This window comes from Prionailurus viverrinus, chromosome D1 (genome assembly GCF_022837055.1).
Source record: "Prionailurus viverrinus isolate Anna chromosome D1, UM_Priviv_1.0, whole genome shotgun sequence".
Classification (NCBI taxonomy): Eukaryota; Metazoa; Chordata; class Mammalia; order Carnivora; family Felidae; genus Prionailurus; species Prionailurus viverrinus.
The window spans coordinates 66,762,708-66,789,791 of NC_062570.1; the positions used below are offsets into that span (position 1 = coordinate 66,762,708).

Consider the following 27,084-nt stretch of genomic DNA (forward strand, 5'->3'; position numbering starts at 1 on the left):
ATTAAGTAATATAAAAATGAATGTTTTAAAGATGACTTTTCATTTTCAGAAAGCTTCCTTAGAGAACAAGTAATATAACCTACAATTTTTCAAGAGAAAACAAAAATGTTTATGCCAAGTAATAAGCGTTTCTGTCCAAAATGGTATGGATATTGGTTCTTCATCTTATTCACTGTGGAAGGCTCAAGAACTTGACATATCAGTAATTACAGAATCTCCTGGGAAAATAAAAAGTAGTCTTAAATATTAGGAATAATCTAAAAGAACTAAAAATTACCTGTAGAGTACAGTTCATCATCCTTATTATGTAGTCAAACTGTTGGTGGTCTAATATAGCCCTGTTTTGCTGGACATGCAAACCCAGCTCATCAGTGAGACACTGTCTTGCTGCCTTTCCTTTAAGGGCTCTCAATGCAGCTGGAAGGGTCTGAGGACAAGAGAGGCAGAAGTGAACAAAACGAATCAATGCAAAAAAGTACTTTCAATCACACTAAAAATTCAAGTGCACCTTATCTATAAACCATTTAACAAAGTTATTAGAATTAAACTTCTAGCTTCTACAAGAGTTGATTTGTTATTAAGAACAACTATACATAAATATATGGGTTAACAGTTAATTTTATTTGTAAGCCAGCATAAAAAGAAATAGAACTGATTCATGTGATAAGTTAAAAAACAAAAAACAAAAAAACATTAACTTCACCTAAAAAAAAACAACAACTCAACAAAACTTTGGTTACCAAAACACTCATGACACTTAGACACCTCTTTTAATAACTGGCCACATCTTCATGGCAAGAATAGAAGGAAAAATTTAATGAAAATAAACACAGGTGACTTTATACCTTTACACTGGTTATTTAATCAGTTCTTTAATCACAAGTCGGTTTTAATTTATGACTAGAAAATTCTAAATCTCCCTTCCTCATTTCAATATAATAAAGGACTCAGATCAACAAATAGAAATGTCCAGATTTATGTATTAAAACTCTTTCATTTCATCACCCAGAAGAATGTCTCTTCCAGTTTATGAGAGCCTAGTTAATGTATTTTATATAAAATAGTAATATTGAGAGCCTAGTTAATGTATTTTATATAAAACAGTAATAAGCTTATTTAACTTTGAAAACCTAAAAAATACAGAACAAAGGAGCAACTAAGAAGGAAGGGAAGAAGTCTGAGAGAAAGAGGGCACAGTATTATTATAGGCAGGCACAAGAAATAGGATGGAAACCTAAAGCAAGAGAAGCAAAAGGAAGTCTGTGATACTTCAAGCATAAGAGAAAATGGAAACCAAAAAAAGTCAAAACCTAGAAAGGCTTGGGGTCATTTACTATAAGGGTAAAAATGTTACTCTTTTCATGCTTTAGCCTCCTGTAATAGATGTTCAGGGCTATAATGAGTCACTAAGAAAAGATTACGTTACATTTAGCATGTTTTATTTAAAAAGCCAAGAAAATGTGTTTTTTTAAAACACTGTTTTCAATAGCATCTCTTATGTTTATTCCAATAACATTATTATACTGGGAACACTGTAAACACTATGATTTTTTTAAGTTTATTTTTGAAAGAGAGAGAGAGAGAGAGACGGAGGCAGAGAGCCAGGGAGACACAGAATCTGAAGCAGGCTCCGGGTTTTGAGCTGTCAGCATGGAACATGACATAGGGCTTGAGCTCACAAACCATAATATCATGACCTGAGCTGAAGTCAGATGCTTAACTGACTGAGCGACCCATGAGCCTCAAGAAAATGTGCTTTAATAAGACCCATTTATTTATTATTTTTTTTTAATGAAATTTATTGACAAATTGGTTTCCATACAACACCCAGTGCTCATCCCAAAAGGTGCCCTCCTCAATACCCATCACCCACCCTCTCCTCCCTCCCACCCCCCATCAACCCTCAGTTTGTTCTCAGTTTTTAACAGTCTCTTATGCTTTGGCTCTCTCCCATTCTAACCTCTTTTTTTTTTTTTCCTTCCCCTCCCCCATGGGTTCCTGTTAAGTTTCTCAGGATCCACATAAGAGTGAAACCATATGGTATCTGTCTTTCTCTGTATGGCAATAAGACCCATTTAAATTGAATACCACTGTTTCTATAATTCATTACTTATTCTGACTAGATTCTTAGCAATAAATAAAATTATACTTAAAATGTTAAATTTCTAAGTAAAATAGGATTTAGTGAACAATGTTTAAAAGTTTGAGGAAAAAAATGACTACTAGTATTTCTCTGGTAGCCACATAACTAGGCTTGGCTAAGATTTTAAATCTTAGACTTGATTCACTTAAAATGATCAAAACGATCAAAGGATACTCAATAAAGACAAGAGATGGAATTAGAGGAGAGGTCATTTGGCAAGCTACACATGTAAATCTGAAAGGGAAATGATGAATGCTTACTTGGGAAAGATGGAATTTTATTACCTTTTCAGTCTCCAACGTTTTATTTTCAAATATGAAAGAGATGCAATTTCTAACAACTTCCAATCTCTGTGCACTGTTGAAAACTGTTGTCACCTTATCCATTATGGAGACTAATAGAGGAATATAAAGACAACACAAACAAATTAAACCTCTTTGGCAACTACAAAAGCAAGAGGAATATTAGTATTTACAGTTTATATGACTATAACTATTTACATGACCAACATTTAGAATTTATTCTTTTCCCTGGTTACATGGCATTGGAGGTATTCCATTTTATTACTCTGATTACATATTTAGGTTTTGGAGGGTCAGGCTAGTCAAAGGCTTATAGAGGATAATATCACAGGATAGCTTCCAAAGATAAACTGAACTATTATGCAAATTAATTGATACTGCACAGTACAATTGTATAAGCAAAAGTAAGTATCTATTTTTTTAAGTTTATTTATTTTGAGAGAGTGCCAATGGGGGAGGGGCAGAGAGGGAGGGAGAAAGAGAATCCTAGGCAGGCTCCATGCAGCCAGTGCACAGAGCCTGACGCAGCAATTGAACCCACACCAAATGCCCCAATTTTTAACTTGAATTGTAAACAAACTGATAAAGTTTGGGGTACAGTATCATGAAAAAAGTAGCTAACATTTATATATGAGAGGACTACTAACAAAAAAAGAAGCTGATATTTCTAAGATATTACCAAAGGAAAACCACATATGACAAAAAAATCAGATTCTACAACTGAGTAGAGGGGAACTGAAAAGACACCACACAAAAAGAGAAATCATTATGGCCCAAGAGTTACTATATGAACTTGGGAGTAACTTTTTACTCCTATGAACTACGTACCAGTCACCTTTACCATAAGATTGAATAATTCTAGTCTAATACACTGGAAACCATCAAAACCCCAGAGGAGAAAGCAGGGAACAACAACCTCTTTGATCTCAGCCGCAGCAATTTCTTGCTTGACACATCTCCAAATGCAAGGGGATTAAAAGCAAAAATGAACTACTGGGACCTCATCAAGATAAAATCTTCTGCACTGCAAAGGGAACAATTGACAAAACCAAAAGGCAACTGACAGAATGGGAAAAGATATTTGCAAATAACATATTGGATAAAGGGTTAGTATCCAAAATGTATAAAGAACTTACCAAACTCATCACCTAAAAAACAAATAATCCAGTGAAGAAATGGGCAGAAGATATGAATAGACACTTTTCCAAAGAAGACATCCAGATGGCCAACAGACACATTAAAAGATGCTCAATGTCACTCATCATCAGGGAAATACAAATCAAAACCACGCTGAGATACTACCTCACGCCAGTCAGAGTGGCTAAAATGAACAACTCAGGAAACTACAGATTCTGGCGAGGATGTAGAGAAACGGGAACCCTCTTGCACTGTTGGTGGGAATGCAAACTGGTGCAGCCACTCTGGAAAACAGTGCGGAGGTTCCTCAAAACGTTAAAAATAGAACTACCCTATGACCCAGCAATAGCACTACTAGGAATTTATCCGAGGGATACAGGAGTGCTGATGCATAGGGGCACTTGTACCCCAATGTTTATAGCAGCACTTTCAACAATAGCCAAATTATGGAAAGAGCCTAAATGTCCATCAACTGATGAATGGATAAAGAAGATGTGGTTTATATATACAATGGAATACCACTTGGCAATGAGAAAGAATGAAATCATGCCATTTGCAGTAATGTGAATGGAACTGGAAGGTATTATGCTGAGTGAAATAAATCAGTCAGAGAAGGGCAGATACCATGTTTTCACTCATGTGGAACTTGAGAAACTTAACAGAAGACCGGGGAAAGGGAAGGGAGAAAAATAATTACAGAGAGGGAGGGAGGCAAACCATAAGAGACTCTTAAATACAGAGAACAAACTAAGGGTGGATTGGGGGGTTGGGGAGAGGGGAAAATGGGTTATGGACATTGAGGAGGGCATTTGTTGGGATGAGCACTGGGTGTTGTATATAAGCGATGAACCATGGGAATCTACCCCAAAATCCAAGAGCACACTTTACACACTGTATGTTAACCATTTTGACAATAAATTATATTTTAAAAAAATCTAGTCTAATACATAGGCTAAAATTACTTAAAATAAATTTACCTTATGAAAAGAATATTAGAAGGATATAAACCAAAGTAGTATTAGTTAAGAATGTTAATTTCACAAAGTACTGTATCATTGGTACAAATGATGTAGTATCAATCATTCTTAAGCCAAAAAGAAAGACCCCTTGTATATTTTTTCTTTTTATTTATTTGAGTGTAGTTAGTTTCCGGTGTACAATTTAGTGATTTGACAAGTTTATACATTATGCTTTGTTTCCAAGTGTAGCTACCATCTGTCCCATTACACTGCTATTACAATACCAAAGACTGCATTCCTTATGCTGTGCCTCTTATTCCTGTGACTTATTCATTCCCAAACTGGAAGCCTGTATCTCCTGTTCCCATTCACCTATTTTTCCCAACTCTCCCCACTTCCCTGGCAACCATCAGTTTGTTCTCTACATTTATAGGTCTGATATGTTTTTTTGTTTAAGAGCCCTTATATTTTATGGTTGCTCTTGGAATCTAAAGGCATAATCCCTTTACTTCCCCTCATACTTAAGAAGAAAGACTATCGTATCTTACTTATTAGCATCCCTTTCATTTCATCAATACAAAATCTTTTATCTTTCAAATCATTTTTTAAACTTTTTTTTGCAATAATTTTAAGCTCACCAAAAGTTACAAAATAGTATGGAGAAGATTCATGCACTCCTCAGTCAGCTTTTCCCATTGGTGACATCTTGCCTAACTAGAGTGTATTATCAGAATCAGGAAATCAATTGGCGCCATATAATAGACAATAAAACTCAAATTTTACTAGTTTTTTTTTCAATTCATTTTTAATCATATGACACTGATATTCTTCATGACCATGATGGTTAAATAGATTATTACAAATGACTCTTCTATGAAATGCTCATTCTTAATTGTGTGCTCTGTTGCTTCCCACACATGTACGTCAGTGGAATAGACTGAAATAGAAATTGTTAAGTAGGAAACTTCTTAGAGTCTCCAAATAATACCACATACTTTATTGAGCAACATCTTTAAGCTGTGTTTATAAACTTTTAATTCTAAAATCTCTTCAGCAACATTTTAAATTTTCTTTAGGACAAGCCATTAAAACATCCCACGTTTTCTGATAATAAGTCTGTTACCATGTGGGAATTATTGTTTTCCTTTGAGACTATGACTTAGTTCACTCAGAGAAGAAAGCTCTTCACTTGGAGTTACTGATACTTCAGACTGGCCAACCCCCCAGTTGTGGCGTTCTAATACTAGCTTTCTAACGTCTGATGACAACTCTGGTTTGTGGGCACTTGATTCCCAGGGCTTCCTTTCTAAGGCTTTGGCTTACCAATGCTAGTTCTGGCTCCCCTGAGGAATAGCTCGAAACTAATTAACCTCTCACAATGTGAATGCCTCCTAAGGTGACAGCAATTTTACACTCATGAAATGAGTATCATGTAAAATGAAACTTTCATACTGTTTAATTTTAGTACAAGGGAAATCCCGACTCTTATCAACTCAAATGAACCAGAAAGTTGGACAGAGGCCCCTGCATTCATTCATTCGTTCGTTCATTCAGATTTTACATGCAGGGCCAAATACTGAGTCATGTGTACCTCTCTCACTGATTACAGTGATATACTTCACATGCATCTAAAGAATGAATTTGATGTGGATTAAAAATGAAGAAAGTAAAGAGATCAAATGAGGATAATATTGCGACAGTTAAGGCTACAATTAAAGCAAATTAAACTTTATCAAACTTCATGTGGGTATTTAAAGAAAGAACTTGGTGTGCCTGGGTGGCTCAGTCAGTAAAGTGTCTGACTTTGGCTCAGGTCATGGTCTCACAGTGTGTGAGTTAGAGCCCTGCATCAGGCTTTCCGCTCTGAGCTCGGAGCCCACTTCCAATCCTCTGTCTCCCTCTCTCTCTGTCCCTACCCCACTTGTGCTTTTTCTTTCCCTCTCTCTCAAAAATAAATAAACATTAAAGAAAGAACTCAACTAGCTTATGATTATTAAAATAACCTGACTAATCCCTTCAAAAGATAATTATTCACCCTAATGTGTCTACCTTCTCCCTCTTCTTCTGTATGTGAAAGTTCAATCAACACTTGAGTAAAAGGTATTCTTAGGAAAATAATGGCAAATTAACATTACTAAATAAATAAATAATAAAAGTAGCATTAATATTACTATATATGTAATATAACATTAATGTTAACAATGTGTAATTATTAAGCTTACTATGTAAATATACAATGACTATACGGTTATTCATAAAACCACACTTACTTCCAGGTATGATAGAACAGTCTGTAGCAAACTAAAATTCCTACAGGAACAATTATAAAAGTCAGATAAAATGCAAAACGATCTATTTAAATGTAACAGATTGCTACAGAAGCACAAGGACTAGAGGACCTAAAATTCCAGAGAAGGAGAAAAAAGTTGGAGAGGTGAGTTAACACACACATCCAAATTTTCCCTAGGTGATCTACCAATTTTGGGTACAGATAGAAGACTACTGAGAATCCAGGCTTGAATCTGGCATATGGCTAGGCTGACCAAAAGTTTCTGGTGAAAGCTGAACTGACAAAAGTAGATGTGTGTCATGGTCTGCAGGTAAACCTCTAAAAGATCAATAAGCAAATGTATAAATAAAAAGTTAACAGAGATAAATTATGGAATAAGAAAAATAGTTTAGTAATCCAAAAGAAAGCAAGAAAGCAGGGGAAACATAAAACAGGAAGATTAAACAGAAAAAAAACAACCAGTAAACTACATTAAGGGCATTACTATATCAGTAATTATATTTACATAAAGATAAATAGTATATTAAGTAATATAAGTAATATACTAAGATAGACTGGCTAAAAAAAAAAAAACCACCACATGCTGTTTACAAGAGGTATACATTTTTTTTATGTTTATTTGTTTTGAGAGAGAGAGAGAGAGGGTGAGCAGGGGAGGGGCAGAGAGAGAGAGGGAGACACAAAATCTGAAGCAGGCTCCAGGCTCTGAGCTGCCAGCACAGAACCCAACGTGGAGCTCAAACCCACAAGCTGAAGTGACCTGAGCTGAAGTCAGACACTCAACTGACTGAGCCACCCAGGTGCCCCTACAAGAGGCATATATTAAACATAAAGCCCTAGAAAATTTGAAAATAAAAGGATAAAAAAAGATAAACCATACAAATACTAAGCAAAGGAAAGCTGGCATAGCTATATAAATATCAAAGTATACTTTAAGGCAAGAAGTATTACTAGACACAAAGAGGAACATTTCATAATGATAAAGGGATCAATCACCAGGTTGCTATGATATATCAAATATATGTGGATCCAACAAATCATCTCCAAAATATATGAAGGAAAATATGGATAGAATTAAAATGAGAAATAGGTAAATTCTACTATTATCACAGGAGACTATAACACATTTCCCTCAAAAGCTGAAGAAGAAGAGATAAAAATCAGTAAAGAAAGACAACCCACAGAATGGGAAAAAAATATTTGCAAATTACATATCTGATAAGGGACTTGTATACAAAATATTTACAGAACTCTTATGAATCAATAATAAAGAGACCAGTAGCCCATTTAAAAATGGACAAAGGATCTAAATACACATTTCTCCAAAGAAGACATAAAGAATGGTAAATAAGTAGATGAAAAGATGCTCTATAACATCAGTGTACATAGAGAATTCAGAATGCCCCATACATTGCTAATGGGAATGTAAAATGGTGCAGCTGTTTTGGAAAACAGTCTGGCAGTTTCTAAAACTATTAAACATAGACTTACCATATGACCCAGAAATTCCACACCTAGTGATATACCTGAAAGAACTGAAAACATATATCCATACAAAAACTTACACATGAATGCTCACAGCAGCATTCTGAAAACAGTAGTCAAAAAGTAGTCAAAAGTAGGCAAAAGTAGAAACAACCCAACCACCCACCTGTTGGTGAATGGACAACAAAACGTAAATATATATACTTACATATACATATACATATACATATACATACACATACACACACATATACACACATACATGTATACATATATGTATATCTCCATACGATGGAATATTATTCAGGTATAAAAAGCAATGAAGTACTGTTACATGCTACATGGATGAACCTTGAAAATATTATGCTAAATGAAGTCAGTTACAAAAGATTATATACTGTATAATTCCATTTATATAAAATGTCCAGAATAGGTAAATCTATAAAGATATAAAGATTATTGCCTAATGGTAGAGAGGAATGGTTTTGGTGGAAAATGGGGAGTGACTACTAATGGGTATGGGTATTTCTTTTTTTTTTTTTTTTTACATTTATTTATTTTTGAGACAGAGAGGGACAGAGCATGAACGGGGGAGGGTCAGAGAGAGAGGGAGACACAGAATCTGAAACAGGCTCCAGGCTCTGAGCTGTCAGCACAGAGCCCGATGTGGGGCTCGAACTCACGGACCGTGAGATCATGACCTGAGCCGAAGTCGGTCGCCCAACCGACTGAGCCACCCAGGCGCCCCCGGGTATGGGTATTTCTATTTGGCATAATGAAAACAATCTGATATTATGTAGTGAAAATGGTTGCACAACTCTGTGGATATGCTAAAAACCACTGAATGGTGCACTTATTGAGTTTTATGGTGTGTGAAATATAACTCAATATAGCTGTTTTTTAAAAAGAGAAGATTCTATAGTATAGCAGTTACATTAATGGTTACTGTTTGTGAGAGACAGTGAATGGAACAGTGTTTCTGGGTGTTAACAATGCTCTAATTCTGGTTATACAAGTTTGTTTACTTTGTAAAAATTCGTCAAGTGGCACACTTTCATTTTTGTGTCTTCTATCTTGATAAAAGGTTTACTTTTAAAACAAACAAAGAGACGGATACATACCAACAGGTGGACCTGCTGGCACAACACATTTCTTTTCCACTCGTGAAGCAGGAGGCGCATTCTGGTTCTTAGCAAGATTTTCCTGTATTAATTCCTGTACCCGAGTTTCATTAATTTTTGGGAAAGGCAGAATATGAACTCGCAAGTGGGATCCTTCTGTTGGGCGTGGAACTTTCTGGAATGCCATATGAGGGTTAGGATTCTCCTGCAATATCAAACAGGTAAAATTAGTCAGAAGTTGAAATACCAATGGAAGATTGCCAGGCAGAAAGTGGGAGCTCAAAGGGACAAAAACTGAAATCAGACAGATGAGTGATTATATATACATTCAGATACATGCCATAAAAGAGAGTAACAAAATCTTCTTAGGGGATCTATCAGCAGCATCTGATAATATAGCTGATCACTCAAACTCCTTTTCTATGAATACTTTCTCCATGTGGTTTCTAGGTCTTCTTGCTACATCTTTGTCTATTTTTTTATCTGCCTAATCTCTTAACTATGTAAAAACATCAGGGCTCAGACTTCGGGCCTCTTTTCTATCTACACTTATTTCCTTGGGGACAACTTCCATTCTCAATATTTCAACCATAAAAACACCAATGATCCATAAATTCTTTCCTCCAACTGAGCTTTCTCCTGAACACCATATATGTATATTCAACTGCCTGTGCAGAGTATTTCCATTTGAATTTAAAATAACTTCTTGAGTCACCTGGGTGGCTCAGTCGGTTAAGCATCTGCCTTCAGCTCAGGTCATGATCTCATGGTTCGTGAGTTCAAGCCCCACATGGGGCTTTGCAATGACAGTGCAGAGCCTGCTTGGGATTCTCTCTCCCTCTCTCTCTGCCCTTCCCCTGCTTGTGCTCTCTCCCTCTCTCTCTGAGTGAATAAACTTAAAAAATAAAAAAAAAAAAAACTTCTTAAATAGACGTCCAAATGGCGCAATTACTCTTCCCCTCCTCCAAATCTGCTTTCTATAGTCTTCTCCACTTCAGTAAATGGCATATTTATTTTTCCTCTCAGGTGAAATGCTTAGCTATCTGTAATGCCTTTCTCCAACACTCAATCATCCATTCCTCTGCAAACTTTTTGGACTTTGCCTTTCAAATATGTTCCTAATCTGACCATTTTCAACAACCCTATGGTTCAAGGCAACATCTCTATATTACCACAGAACAACAGTCTCCTGACTCGTCTCTCTGCTTCCATCCTCATTCCCTCCCTCCCTCTATTCTTAATACTGCAGACAGAGTGATCTAGTTAAAAGTATGTCAAACTATCACCTCAATACTCTGTTCATTCAAGTAGCTCTTTATCTTACTCAGAGTAAAATCCAAAGTTCCTAAAATAATTTACAAGGCCCCACAAGATCTGGCTTTCCTATAGGACTGTCCTGCTACTGTTTTCCTTCATTCTGCTCTAGCTACCCAGGCCTTCTTGTTCCAGCCTCAAGGCCTTTGCACTTAACTGTTACTTCTGCCTATCCCCCTACAATTTCAACAGCATCCTTTATTCCTTCCTGCATTTCTTTGCTCAAATGCTACCTTTCTTGCCCACCTTATCTAAAGTTATACCAATACACTCCCTATCCCTCTTATTATATGTTCCTCTTTAGCACTTACCATCTTCTCACATATTATAAATTTTATTTAACTTGCTTATTGTCTACCCTTCTCTTACAAAAATGAAGCTCCTTGAGGGCCAACATTTCAGCCAATCAGAAAAATATTCTTTGCCCTCTGCTGTATACCTGTTGCATCTAGAAACTGCCTGGCACATAGCAGGCACCCTAAACTACTTCCCACTATTTCATAATAAGTGGGACACAATGTTGAACACATACTAGGATTGCAATAATTGAAGTGAATATATCAGCTAATATTTTCATAGATCCTTAGGGCTGGCATAAATTTTTATCTTGCCACCCAGTTAAGGAGGATTATATTTCAAACACCACAGGTAGAATGGAATTCATCTTTTAATAACGTTCTCTAGGGAAAGATGTTTTACTGCCATTCTTAGACCAATTCTAGCATTTATTATCCTTTGCAACCAGAAAATTCCCTTTTCTTCTTGAACCTGTTATTTGTGTTGTAGATTAAGCTCAATACTACCCTATACTTTCTCCAGACAGTTAAAATGGATATCTGTCATCATCTACTAGAGCTACTCCCCACAATTCTTTCTTTTTTTTTTAATTTTTTTTCAACATTTATTTATTTTTGGGACAGAGAGAGACAGAGCATGAACGGGGGAGGGACAGAGAGAGAGACTCCCCACAATTCTTTATGGTTATATGGTCCAGACCCAGATAAAGAAAAGGTTCAGCCATGGCAGATGACATAGGTAGCATATCTCAGCAACACAATAATAATTAATACTCTTTTAAGTGTAAAAAAGCCCGAGTTCTAGTTTTTGTTTGACTCATGTGTGACGCTGGGAAAATAACTTTGCCTGAGGGACATCTTACAAGGTTCCTGAGAAGGTGAAATTAGTTATAAAATTTGTTCTTGCCAAAGTAACCCTTATATGCACTTTGTGTTTTCCCTTTGCATTGTTAGCAAAGGCAGGGGAAAATACATAAATAAATTCCTATGCCAAGTCTTCATGATCACCACTTTCTAAACTATACGCTGAAAAAATTGTTCTAAAATTATGCTTGGATTAACACCAACATCACTGGTCTATAGTTTCTGCAACTGTCCTTTTCAAAAGTAGTATGCTTGTTTTTGTTTTTCTGTTCTTTAGTCACAATGTCTAAGATATCTTCTCAAAGTTACAAATATCAATTTTCTAAAACTCACTGGCAGATTTTTTTTTTTCAGGCTGGAAAGGTAATTCATGTGGATTTTGAGGTCAGAATCAGAATCATTTAAGTACAGTCTTCATTACTTCTGTTTCTATTTATACTTATTTTCTTTATAATAAAATAAAAACTTAAAATATATTTTCCATGATGTAAATAATATTCATTGTAACAAATGTTAAAACATGGAAAAATAGAATTAAAAAATACATCTTCTTAGTTATCTTTCCTAACTATATTTTATCTCTCTCTTACTATATATTCTTTTATCTTGTTCCAAAAATGACTTAAGGTCATTTAGAAAAATAAAGATACACATATTATTTCTACTTAAAATCCTGCAATGTATAAGTTCATCCTAAACCTTATATGGAAGAATAAAGATACAAAAATAGTCAAGGCAATTCTGAAGAAAATTAAGTGGAGAAGTCAAAGTTCCAAGATCTCAAAACTTACCTAAGCCTATAATAATAAATCTAGTATGGCAACTGGTATTAGTGAAGGGTCAAAAAGGCTAATGGAATAAAGGCCCAGAAACAGGACTATGTGTGAAAACGTGATAGAGACAGGTGACACTACGATTCACAGGGAATGGTTGGACAATTCAATGAGACAGGTAGTACAACAAAGTATTTTTAGTGCCTGGTCTGTGATGCCAGACCTTCTGGGTTAAATTCCAGCTTAGCCACTTATTGGTAGTGTGACCTGGTACGGTGTCAATTCACTCACCACTTATGTTTTAGTTTCCTCACCTGTAATCTAGATAATGGTACAGTACCTACTTCATAAGGTTCTTGAGAGGACAAAATGAGTTGTTACAGGAAAACTTTTAGTGCCTGTGTGCACTCAAGTGTGCACACACATACACACTTTCCCAGAAAATATGAAAGCTGTTTTCTAAAAATTTAGAGTACATTCATGTAAAAAATATTTATTCACTGCATATTCTATAGCATGACACCATACCTCTAAAACTCAAACCATGTCTTTCTCCCACGAATCCCATCATATCACCAGCTACTTACATTTTAACAACAACAACAAAAATCATAGTCAATAAGAGTTAAAACAGAAATAACTTATTAAAGAAAAGATATTGCTATTAGTCATCAGTAGTGTTATTCTTCTCATAAGCAATATGAAATATTATAAACCAAATCTATAGAATTAAGATTAAAAAGCATTTTTAATCATTTTATTTTTTTTATTTATTTTTTATTTTTTATTTTTTTATATATATATTAAATTTATTGACAAATTGGTTTCCATACAACACCCAGTGCTCATCCCAAAAGGTGCCCTCCTCAATACCCATCACCCACCCTCCCCTCCCTCCCACCCCCCATCAACCCTCAGTTTGTTCTCAGTTTACATTTTTAATCATTTTAAAACAAAGTTCAAAGATGAGGCTATCCTGCAGTTGTATAGACATTATACATAAAATTCATATTATGGGATAAAGTTACAAAATTATAACATATTCAATTGTGTTCAGAAGATGCAAAAAAGGCTCATGCCTGTGAATCAAAGTGCTTGTTTTTTCTGGATGCTGTGTCTGTATACTGCTGCCCTCTAATGGGCACTGTGGTAAATATAAAGAAATACATTTGCTACTTTACACCCAATTTGGTCACATAATGGCTTTCAAGAAGACAGAAGAAATAAGAGGAAATTTAAGGCTCACTGAACTCTGCATATTCTTAGAAACATCTGCTCTTACTTGGAACTTCAGCTGCATTTGGACTGTTCCCTTGAAGATTACTGAGCTCATTAAAAACCGCAGCCTAATTTTGTTGTTGAATATCCTTGTGGAAACAAGGAAATTCATTATTTTCAATAGAAGAAAGAAGCTGCCAAATTTTCATCTTTGATTGCAGAGAAATGCAAATATAAATTAATAACCAAGAATTCAGGCCACTAAACACTATGGTGAACATGGTAACAATTTTGTTCAAGGCAGCCAAGATGAACTGCCCACAAAAGCCAGCAAAATGCACTATTGTTTAGAGGTAATTTTAAAATTAGATAATGGTTTTCAAGAAATGGGCTCTGTAATCCTGCTTTGAGAATGTATGATAGTAATGGGAGGTACAATGATTTTCTCAGACTTGAAAAAATGACACACATACCATCTGGTCTGGAAACATGGATTTTTCTTTTTTTTTTTTGGCAAGCGAAATGAGAATATGCCTAGGGCTTATGGAAAACAAGGCTGAGAATGCACTTCGAATAAAAGCAAAGCAAGCAAAATAAAACAAAAAGCCCCAAACCCTACTGGAAATACAAAGTAGGCAACATTGGGGAAAACAATTTCTTCCTACACATTGGTCTCAGCAGTGAATGACAAATCGATGTGACCTTGTTGGTGGCTACCAAGTTTCCAATATTAATTTAGGTATTTAATAATTATTTAATGTGCACCAATTATTATAGAGCCATGTGGGAGAGCAAGTTACACAAAACCTTCCAAACACAGCTGAAATCAATACTATCACTGGACTAAGTCATTAAACACTGACAAAATATAACTGGACTTTTTAGGGTTGCCTAGTTGTGCATACAATATTGATGAAAGGAAACATTCTCAACTTTCCATCCTCACAGGACTTTCAGTGATCACCCAGGTGAATTAAAGCTGCACCCTTAACACAAATAAGTTTGGTGTATGACTTTAATACCTAATATGCTGATTCTCCTAATCCAGGGTTTCTGTACCATGGCAATTTTAACATTTTGAGCTAGATATTTCTTTGTTTGGATGGGGAAGTAGTGGGTGTCTTGTAAATTTGTAAATTGTAAGATGTTTAGAAGCATCCCTAGCATCTGCCTACCAGATGCCACTAGGACACCCTCCTCAGCTGTGACAAACAGAAATGTCTCCAGATGTTGCCAAATTTCTGGAAGGGAGGGGTTACCCCTGCTGAGAACCACTGCTCTAATTCATAATTCTAGATGGAGGTTTCATATTCTAAGACAAGTACTCTTTTCACAAGTGCCAAGAGAGGATGCATCAACTAGGTAAGAGACCCATACTTTCGCTCACCTGCTGACATGCAAATTAAAACTATAAGGTACCACCGCATACTTATGAGAATGGCTAAAAACAAAATAAGACCAAACAAACAAACAAACCTGAGGATACAAATGTTGATAAAGATGCAGAACAATGTAACTCATATATGTCTGGTGGGAATGCAAAATGGTATAGACTTTTGGGAAAATAGTCTGGCAGTTTATTATAAAGTTTACATTTTGTTACCATATATCCCAGCATCCTACTTCTGAATATTTACCCAAGAGAAGTGAAAATTTATGTTCACACAAAACCTGTGCAAATGTTCTAGTGGTTTTGTTCATAATTGCCACAATTGCCCTTCAGTTGGTTAATAGATAAACAGAAGTTTGAGGCATCCATGCAATGGACTACTACTCAACAATGAAAAGGAATAAACAACTGATCTATGCAGCATAAAGGAATCTGAAATGCAGTATGCTAAGTGAAAGAAACCAAATTCAAAAAGCTACATACTGACATTACAGAAAAGGCAAAAACTAAAGAGACAGAAAACAGATCAGTTATTAAGAGTTTGAGGTGGTACGAGGAAGTGATTATAACAAGGAAAGGAATTTAGGGGGGTTGTCAAAAATGTTCTGTCCTTACTGTAGTGGTGATGGGTTATACAGCTTCATTCATTTGTTAATATCTACAGTACATTTTGATGTTTTTTTTTAATATTTATTTTTGAGACAGAGCATGAGCAGGGGAGGGGCAGAGAGAGAGGGAGACACAGAATCTGAAGCAGGCTCCAGGCTCTGAGGTGTCAGCACAGAGCCCAATGCAGAGCTTGAACTCACGGACTGTGAGATCATGACCTGAGCCGAAGTTGGATGCTTAACCGACTGAGCCACCCAGGCGCCCCTAGAGTACATTTTAAAAAAGGTACATATTACTACATGTAAATTATCTCACAGTAAACGTGACTTAAAAATGAACAAATAGATCAGATAAGATAAGGGAGAAGTCTGATTTTTATGCTTTGGGGATCTCATTTCATCACAATAATCTAAGTAAGCTGTTTATGTTTTGAATTTTTAAGACTAAAGATGATCACAGTATTTTACATCCTTCCTATAACAACAACAAAATCCTTTTATTCACAGTTGGCAAAGAGATAATAACATCAGTGTAGATTAAATTTGCATGGTAGTGAAATTAACTTTATGTTGAAATGTAAAGGGTATAGACTTTATGTGATTTATAATGGATATTCCTGTATTTGGACTTTGTTCTCCCATTAGGATTTTAAAACCTATTCACTGCAATGCTAGGAAATGAAACATCCATGAGGCACAAATAGAAATCTCATATTATTCTATAAGAAGGTCCAAGTCTTCTCATTTTTCCTTTAACTTTTAAGAAAACTATCAAACAAGTTACACAGTCTAGCAAATATTTATATACCATTGCAGATGCAAAACAAATTAGAAAAACTGCACTATGTAAAACAGTAAAATACATATCCAACTGATTCCTTGATGCCTTGGAATGGAGGTTTTCTAAATTTCTTGTCTTGGCCTATCTTAACATTCTCATTTTGTGTACAGTCAGTGGTCCTTTATTAGTATATATGAGAATCACAGAGATAGAGCCAGTAAGTAGATAAATGTGCTGTCATATAGACATGGAAGATTCTGAAAGCCAAACTGAGCAGACCCAGATCCAGTATTATCAATTGGAATGGAAAGAAAAGCTGTATAGTGAATGGCCAATAATCTTCATGGTATAAACCTTGCCAATGCTTACACAATTTGTCTCTAATGGAGTTATTCCCTTCCTTCTCCTTCATGTCTCCTTCCCATTCCTGTCCTCTACCTAAGTCACCAAATTATTTCCTTAATTATTTAAGAAGCTCCGGAAAGTTAAAAGAGCACCCAAACACTGTTACAATCCATCCTACTCACGTCTCCTCATATTCTCACACACCAAAAAGCAATACAAGGGAGTAGTGAGAAGAAACAGAAATTAAGGTTCGTTTTTGAGGTACTTCAAAAGGAAATGAAGCAGAGAGAGTAGGCACACATACCAGACTTCACTGCAACAAAGTATTTACAAACATCTAAGTGGAATCACCAGGTCTCAATTCTAACCCAATAATAAGGAAACAGCCAAATTATATGGTTGGTTCTTGCTGACCAAAAGGGAATTTAGAATGTGATAAAAAAAAAAAAAAACTGACTAGTTAAAAATAGAACTATCTGGATTATTTTCCTTGCATTGAGACCATCCTTCCTCCCTCCCCTCAACTTCCTGCATGACCCAAGAAAGTAACTTTACCATCATACTCTGCCTTTTAACTTTGTAACATATTTACTACAGGAATGTTGGGACCATGTGGAGTTTAGAATCTTACAACTAGACAGAATCTCAGAAAGTCTGAGGACAATCCATGGGGATATTCTGAAATTCTCACTCATCACGTAGATATATCCTCTTTTGAAGGATACTATGGGAATCGTGTACCTAGAAAATGCCTGGTGCTAGCAGACGCTTAATAAATACATACGGAAAGAATGGAATGGATCAAATTAAATGGAATAGGATTAGATTGGGGGAGAAAAGCTCAATAAGGGCTCAAGTAATGCAGAGTACATTTGAAGGGTGATTTCCATCTCTGACCTAGTCATACAAGTCCCTCATGATGATCACTTTAAAAGTACTGTTTTTAAAGGATAGGTGTTTATGTGGGGGAACAAAAGCAAAAAGAAAACAATTAAATTTCCTTATCACTAACAGCCCATTGACAAGTTCTTGAAACAGGCAGAGTGACCTTCCTCTAGGAACTCAGCTGCCTCCATGCTGACACTTTGCTAAGGGCAAAAGGCAATCTTAGCCTGACCCCTCAGGATCCCGTGAGTCTACCTCAAACATACAGAAATTCCTTTGGAAGCTTCCTTTATCTCTATCCACCAAGATGTATATTGGCAATCATACTCGAAGCATAAGGCCTACTGATACACATCTGAAAGGTCTCATGACTGAGTTTTTACTAAACAGTAATAAATGACATTTTCTTAACAATAGCTAGCCCCCAACAGGGTCCTGGAAACCTTGTTTTCAAAATTCCTTGGAGGCTTGTGCTATCCCTAACCCCCTCCCAACCTAAAAGTATATAATCAGTCACCTGTCACAACCTCAGTGCAGCTCTTTCTGTCCATGGGTCCTATTGTTCCCGTGCTTTAATAAAAACACCTTTTTGCACCAAAGATGTTTCAAGAATTCTTTCTTGGCCCTTGGCTCTGCACCCCACCACCCAAACCACATCAGCTGTTGTCTGTGTTTTCCATTTACCTTTAATAATGTATAAAAATTAGCTGCTTGTGCCCACCCTGCACTGGTCCCTCGCAGACTGGGAGTGCTCCAGGATGGGGAGTACTGGTGCTGGGGCCTTACCCCCAGGGCGGCAGTGGGCAGGAGCCTGCAGCTGGAGCACTGGGAGAGATTTGGAGCACAAAAGGACAGATTTCCTCTCTTGCGGGAATAAGATGCTCTACTGGACACCCATGCCTCAGTGTGTTTACTCAAAAAAAAAAAAAAAAAAAAAGATGGTTTCATCACCCAGCAAGCAGAAATCACCATCTCTGCATTGGTCAAGAACATGGATGCCAACATGGATATTGTCTACAAGGATATGGTCACCAAGATGCAGCAGATCACTGTTCAGCAATATAATGTCCCAGACTTCTAATGTGAAAAAAGATATGATTATTTTGGAGAACAGTGAGTTTTCAGCCCTCAGAGCAGAATATGAGAAAATAAACCTTGAACTACATTGGTTAAAACAACCAAGTAACAGATGAAGTGATCAAAGTCTGAACAGATAACCAAATTAGGCTTCGTTCCAGAAAAGAGCAGAGTGCAAGAAATGTGTTCGCTGAAATGAAAGGAAGCTGCTGGAAATGAGGACAGAGATGGTGACACTGCGTGCCCAGCAAGATAGAGCTGTCACCAAGACAGGCAGGAAGATAGACACTGAGGTCACCAGCCTCAAAACCATGCTGGACATCGCAGAAGCTTGGTAACATTAAATATTTAGCAGGGTCTGGATTTACCTAATAGTAGCTCTGGGATTTTATTGCCTGTGGATATAATAAAGTGTCTATTTAAAGAGAAAAAAAAGAATGTATAATTATTACTTATTTTATTGCAGTTTTCAGTCTTGTGTCAGCTTAGTACAAGCTATGTATCATAAAATTTAAGTTCTAGGATGGCAAGAAGGGAAATTACTTTGTTTTTGCATCAAAGTGACTTGGCACACTCCCTTACATACACACTGTGTACTCAGTCATGTAATAGAGACAAACCTGTGTCAGAACCCCAGCTCTGGTCACTTACAGGCTACAAAATTCTGCAGTTCTGGAATAGTCTTGTAAAGATCTAAGAAATAAACATTCAATTATTCAAGGGATCAGTTCCAAAATCTCAAACACTGATTTCCATTTGATGTTTTGCTATTTTTTGAAATCCATCAATAAATCACTCCTAGTAGCCAAGAAAAAAGACTTTCTACCTTTGGTTTCCCACATATCAACAACTGCCCTATTTATCTCACAGGGTCATTTCCAAGATCAAATGAGAAAGTATGTTAAAGTGCTTTAAAATGACAAAGTATAAAGTCAGTCATTGAAAATAGTACTATTTTTCAAGTTGGAGATAAGCCAGTCTAATGGAGGGAAAGAAAATAGGTTTAGGGATTGGATAATTGAAAGTTTCTGAATTTAAAATCTGGATTCAATCACTTAATAGCCATATGATCCTGAGCCAATGATCCTCAGTAAAATAGGGATAATCACACCTATCTTAATATTGTTGTTATGAAGATTAGAGATGATGTATGTAAAGTGCTTAATCCCATGTCTGGTACATTGTGTTAAGCATTCAATATTTATTATTATTATTACAGTCAATCAATAGAAATTTCTCATGTGGTCATGCTCTATATTAGTTCTACACAGCCATCATAAATGGTGAACACCAGCACAGAACACACATTTTTCTTCTGACAGAATTCTTTTTTTTTTTTAATTTTAGCATACCAACCAAGAAATAGATTTAGTATACTGGACACAGTTATATGTGGAGTTTAGGGTATTAGTCAAAGGGATAAATTTTAAAATAACTTCAGAAACAAAATTCATAAATAATTGAATAACATGAAACAAAGAAACACAATTTAGCATTCTTGTTTTTATCCAATTGGGTCTCAGATTTCAAATGGGTGTGACAAAGCACTGACTAATGACCCACTGTCTAAAAACACCCATCTATTCAAGTAATTAAGTTAAACAATACTAGGATACCGATCACAAATCCTTCTTCACTGTATTTCCTGAAAAATATTATCTTCCCTCAACTCTCCCCTGGAAGACCATACTTCCCGTTTACTTTCCTTTTCTTAGTAAAAGGATTCAACTCTGCAAGGCTTCACAGGTAGGAAGAATGACTAGTAATCATTAGCCAAAATCCATTTTTCTGCATGCATGTAATGACACTGTCATCTTAGGATCTCTTTTGTTTTGGTATCCAGGCGATTACTTCACACTTTATCACATCCCACTCTTTAGAATTTATTGCATTTCTTCTATACACAGGGAATATTTCCACCCTTGAGTTTCTGTGCTCACTTGACAATTTGGTTTCTTCCTTTCAGCTTTTCACTCCCTGTCTGCTCAAAACAATACAACTCAATTTTCCTGATCCAGATGACAATCACTGGACCACACTAAGCAGAGCACATTGGTCAATTCTAGTTCTGGTCTCCAATGAGTTTAATCTTTATGTCTTAAAAATGCACAATAATATGCTCTTAAGAAGACAGGGACCTAAATGAAAATCCAATGAGGGCACATAACAAATTGGGAAACTGTGACTGAGGTGTTTTCATAATATAGTTGATTAACAGGAAAATCACTTTGAAAAATGAGGTCTGTTTTGATGCACATATCTTATAACTTATAATCCTAAAGGTTTTAAGTCAAAGCAAAAAGATTATTACTAGAAAGATGTAGTTTCTTTAAACAAAATAATTACATACTTTTAAAATTAATGACTGTCTAAATAAATATACTTACTTACATTTTTGAACAGTTGCTCGGCAAGTTCTCTGACATGCTTTATTATCTTCACTGGGTTATTTTCTTCAACCTTAATTCGCTCTACTTCAAAAGCTACCAACTTGGAAAAAGAATCAGATGGCAAAACATCAACTCCAAAAATGCTAAATTAGAAAACAGTATGATAATTTCATACAATTTGCAAACCAAAAAGCATCTAAAACATACGCTATTAAAACAAAATATTTTACATTTTACTGCATTTCACCTCTATTCTAAAGTTACAGAGTTGACTGAGTCCTTGGACGGTCTGGTGGTCTCTCCCTGATTATTCAGGGCCTTATTTCTTCTTGGGGAAGAAACTGAGAGAGACCCACTCATTCTCCAGGCCTCATTCATAAAATGCTCTCAGAGAATTTCAGACAGTCAGGAAGTCTCCAACATTTCCCTAGCTTACAAAACATGAACCAAATGTTCAAGTCAGGTCACTCAGGCTTTAGTTCTAGCTCTGCTGACAGTGATTTGGAACAAGTCACTAAAACTCCCTGAGCTTCAGTCTCTTCATCTCTAAAATCAGATGGAAAAACAAAATGATCTGTGGACTCCTTCTAGTTCTTACAATATATAACTCTAATCCATTTCCCCATGAAACTAATTTACTGGGAGAACTGTGTTTTAAAAAATTTTTCTTTAATGTTTATTTTATTTTTGAGACAGAGGGAAACAGAGCATGGATGGGGGAAGGTCAGAGAGAGGGAGACACAGAATCTGAAGCAGGCTCCAGGCTCTAAGCTGTCAGCACAGAGCCCAACGCGGGGCTCGAACTCACATACCATGAGATCATGACCTGAGCCGAAGTCAGAAGCTCAACTGACTGAGCCACCCAGGCGCCCCAAGAGAACTGTGTGAATATATCCACTTGCGAGTGGAGAAAGAGCACAAAAAGGAAAAAAATGGGAAGAAGGATAAATAGATGAATGATTTCTTTAAAAAGGGTATAAGATTTTTCCTTCTAGAAACTAACAGATTCACTGGAACAGACAACATATAAAACTCTGTTCTAGGCCAGGATTCAGAAAGATTGTCAAACAAAGACAAACATTTCTTTCCTTCTAACAGGCCTGTTTGATTGGAGTGTGGGGACCAGACAACACACAATGCAGGCCGTCTCTCAAAGGCTCATTAAGTCTTGGGTATGGTAGGCTACCCCGGGTTCAATGAAAACAAGGATCCCTTTCCTAGGAGCAAATGCTATTTTCCTTTAAAAGCACATTCAAGCAAATGAAATGGCCCTAGAAGGGTGGAAGGAGGGGGATGCTTGGGTGGCTCAGTCAGTTGAGTGTCCAACTCTTGATTTCTGCTCTGGTCATGATCCCAGGATTGTGGGCTCAAGTCCCACATTGGGCTTCATGCTGAGCATGGAGCCTGTTTAGAGTCTCTCTCTCTCTCACTCTCTCTCTCTCTCTCTCTCTCTCTTTTTCTCTCTCCCCCTGCCTCTTTCCTCTGCTTACACAGCTCTCTCTAAAAACAAACAAACAAACAAAGAAACAAACAAACAACAACAAAAAAACAGGGGTAAGGAGAAATTACTTAGATCTGGTATCTCATTCGTTCTAGGCCTTTGACTGAAATATACTAAGAACAACTGGCTTTCAAGTAACAACATCAATTAGACACTAAAAATTGTAACTGTAGGCAGAACACAGAACTGGATGACCACTCAGGGGAGATTCAGTAGGAATCAGTCCTTGTCTTACCATTATTTCCAATGTATATAAAGGTGTATAATAAAAGGTAAGTTGCCATATAAAGTTAGAGACCTAAAATAAAGCTTAATGCAGACTAAGTGGCTCTCAAAGTCACTTATTCTAGGAAAGTCTGGAGGAGGTGGTGAGATAAGAGCAGAGTATGAGAAATGGGAGGTCATGATTAGATTGAAAAGTAGAGGGAGGATATTCTAGGCAAGGGAAGGATTTACAAAAACAGTGAGAGGCTGTGGCAAGCAAGTTTTCTGCAAGTAATCAATCTGACTTACTAGCTGTGATAATGCTGCCAGAAGGAGTTACTAAGAGAATTAGATAGAAAAAAAAAAAAGGGAATATATAAACTGATGTAACTATTCAAAATGCTTCAGAGATTAATAAAATATGGGGACTAGAAAGGATCTTAGAGAGCATCTAATTTAACTCCATGAAACATTATGTATAGATTACTTAATTCAGGATCTAACAGCTGATATACATTAGTATTAGATAGTCAATGCTCCATCATATTAAATGTTGGTATTAGGGAATCAGTGATTATTAACTGATTAGAAAGAATTGCTCACCACAGGGCAATCTCTCCTAAGTCTTCATATGCTTTGTGTTATTAACTGAAGTATTTGGTGAAGGTCTCCATACTCAGAACTATAACATGTGCCTCTTCTTTCATTCTTATCTGTGATTACTTAACTATCTTTACAGAAAATAAAAGATCACTCTCTGAACTGAGGATCTTTAACAACTTGAGTCCTATCTTCTTTATACACAATAAAATGACCTGTGGCAAAATATAATCACTATTACTATTCTCCACTATCTTGGGTGCCAGGAGTGTTTTCCTTTTATAGACTTCAAGGAACCTCTAGATTTATTGGTTCCAATACAGTGTTCTTTTAGAAAATGAAATGGGAATAATATTCATTGTTCTATCCACCAGAATGAGCTGCTATAAACGTAGCTAAATGATAAACGGAAAATGTACTAAAATAAATCAAACTAACACAAAATAGCATCCTTATTTTGAGTCACATTTGTCTTAATTTTCCCTTTATAAGGCCAATTCCTTGAAGACAGAGACAAAATCTGTCTTCCATACATTTAAGATCTCCTACAGGAGACAGACAAATGTTGATTATTGATTAATAAGAATGCCATTAAGCCAAGCTATGGTTCTATGACACTAATAGACTAAATGTAACTGTAGTTTGAAATCACATATCTATATATTAAACTTAGACTTTTATCTCTATGAAACTTATAAAGGAACCACTGTATTATTGCCTTTAAAAATAAGTTTTTGTGGTGCCGGGGTGGCTCAGTCATTTAAGCATCTGACTCTTGATCCAGGCTCAAGCCATCTGCCCTTCCCCCGCTTGTGTTTTTTCTTTCTCTCTCAAAATAAATACACAAACTTATAAAATAAGAGTTCTATTATATATAAGTTATATATAACCACTGTTACTTTTTCAAAAATATTTTAATGAACTATTTAAATTCAGGTGTTCAAGATGTTTATGTACTTCTGTAACATCCTATATTTTTCTAATTTTCCAGTCCACATTATAAATACCAAGATTTAATAAGCATAATAATAAATAACATTTGGATTATTTAGTATTTAATTTATAATATATTTAGGATTTTGATTAAAACACTTGTCCACTTTTAACTACTGGTCCAATTTTGTCTGTAAATATGCATTCATTTGATAAGAACTATACCTCATCAAAGAGATCACAGGATCTATAGGGTGGACCTCTTTCTGAAACAAAACCTGCAAATGCCATTCCATTGAGCACTTTAGTGAGGAAATCATTCTCAACCAAACCACGCTGCCCCAAGAAAGCTGTCTGTAAAGAAAGAAAAATTGAAATGACTATCTTATCACTTAGTAATAGATGAATTGTCAAAACAAAAATAGAAAGATCAACACCTGAATAAGTATCTTTATGTATAAATGTGTTATAAGATACATTCTCTCAAAAAGGGCTTTTGATACTAGAAATACTACATGTATTGGAAAAAATAAAAATGGGTCTGTCTATAAAGCAGGAAAAGAAACAAAAAATTAACACTCAATTTTAAAAGAAAAACCAACTTAAAATTAACAAACTCTAAAGACAAACATGTCAGTTCCATAGCGTTATTAAAAATTACCATAAAATCACACAAAGCAGAGATTGAAGAATGACCTTCGTTTAACAAACTAAGGTCAAAATACAAGGCTAGAAAAAGACAACCAAGTTGTTTCATTAAATGAGAGGCTACATTTCAGACAGATACAGCATTTTGGTACTGTATCATCTTACCTTGTGAAAATGTATTACCGGTTCTGCATGAATTCTTATAAGTTGTAGGCATGATCTATATCCTTGGAAAAGTTGTGCAAATAATCTAAGAAAAACTGCACGTACTTCTTTATCCTGAAAATATAAGAAGAAACAAGTTAGGTAACTGAAATTTCTTTAAAAAAATGCAGTATCACAAAGACAAAAAGTTGAAAAGACTCTGAGAGGTTATTTAATAAATCTGTCTGTGCTTCCTACACATAAGTCTTATTTGTGGCAGCCCTGAGTGGTGGGCATCTAGCCCATTCTATTGTTGAACAGAGTAGGCTATTAAATAGTTCTTTTTACAAGTGAACCAAACAAAGCTTGCCTCCTAGTGTATCCAATTTTCCTCTTGGAAAAAAGTCACAAAGTCTAACCCTTTCACCATGTTAGAGAAAGACATATTTCCCAAGTCATTTGATTTTTACATCCATCAAAAGAATTACAGTCACAAATATAAAAGAAAATAATCTCAAAAGACTATATTTTAAAAGCTTATGAAATTCTTCCAAAGTTTATCCAATTTATAAAAATCTATTCCTATATTAATAAGGTATGACTTAAAACTATGTTTTGATAATTCAGGTTTTAATAAAATCATAGTTTTAGAACTATAAGGAAACTTACAGATTTATTTGGTCAATCCTTTATTTAATGGATGGAAATGCTAAAGAATGCTTAAGTAATTTATCAAAGGTGTCCAGTTCTATAAGGTTTTTCTTGGCCATAAAGCTCAACTCTAAGAAATGCAATGGGCAAAATTTAAAAGGAGACTGTATTATATACTAACTCTTCCATGGCTTCTAATCGAAACTATTTTCATCCACTCACTCTTCAAACTTGATTCTCTCATTGTCAACAATATGTGTATCCATTTTTTATAAGCTTCCCCCTTTTATCCTTGCCTGACCCTTTTGATTTGATACTTGGCATAGTTTTCCAAGTCATAACCTATGTTCTGATTTTTTATCCCACACTTACTCTTGCCTCCTCAGGGCAACAGTCTCAACTCTACTCCCTCCAGGTCAATATGCCACCTGTGGCTCCTCAGAGAGCAGGTCACAAGATCAGTCAGTGACAGTTCTAATTCAGTACACTTTTTACAAGGCTGTCCATCTGACTCTCACTATATTCAGCTTCTTTAACAGCCATACAAATAAAAGTACAGCTCTGTTTAAAAGCATCAAATTTAAATATTAAATTTCTTACCAGCATTTTTGAATGGGATAAAGCTGTTCGTGGAGGGGGAAAAGCATGATCTGCTACTTCCAAATCTGGGTGTAGAATCTAAAGCAAAGAAATTTGATTATATACAAAATCTTAATACCAGTAAAATCTATTAATTAACCTACTTGGAGCATTAAGATGAAAAAGTATCAGTACATGAATTACAATATATTTCCCTCTATGAAACACAATGCAATTAGCTGAGGCAGCTCTGCATGTACTATTGTGGAAAGATCTCTAAGATAAAATATTTGATGAAGAAACATATTCTAAAAAAACACACACAAGTAGGGTCTCATTTATTTGAAAAGAAAACAAACCTTAAACTGTGTATACACACACTGATTAAATATACAAAATGAAAATATTAAGTTCTGAAAGAATATATACTAAACTATAAAATATTA

At 35.6% G+C, this 27,084-nt stretch overlaps 1 protein-coding gene and 1 pseudogene across 6 annotated transcripts in view; one reads left to right on the forward strand and one right to left on the reverse strand.

The window, feature by feature from the left end:
* The window catches only part of SBF2 (SET binding factor 2), a 501,522-nt gene that overhangs the window by 183,281 nt on the left and 291,157 nt on the right, over positions 1-27,084 (reverse strand). For all 6 annotated transcript variants that reach the window (XM_047877111.1, XM_047877108.1, XM_047877112.1 and 3 more), the window contains exons 10-16: positions 26,660-26,737; positions 25,430-25,543; positions 24,842-24,970; positions 21,380-21,478; positions 9,438-9,642; positions 2,428-2,537; positions 278-427 (exon numbers count right to left, since the gene is read on the reverse strand). In XM_047877111.1, coding sequence (XP_047733067.1) covers positions 278-427; positions 2,428-2,537; positions 9,438-9,642; positions 21,380-21,478; positions 24,842-24,970; positions 25,430-25,543; positions 26,660-26,737 — 885 coding nt within the window. The remainder of the gene's footprint in view (positions 1-277; positions 428-2,427; positions 2,538-9,437; positions 9,643-21,379; positions 21,479-24,841; positions 24,971-25,429; positions 25,544-26,659; positions 26,738-27,084) is intronic.
* Positions 18,661-19,395, forward strand: LOC125176150 (mitochondrial calcium uniporter regulator 1-like; annotated as a pseudogene).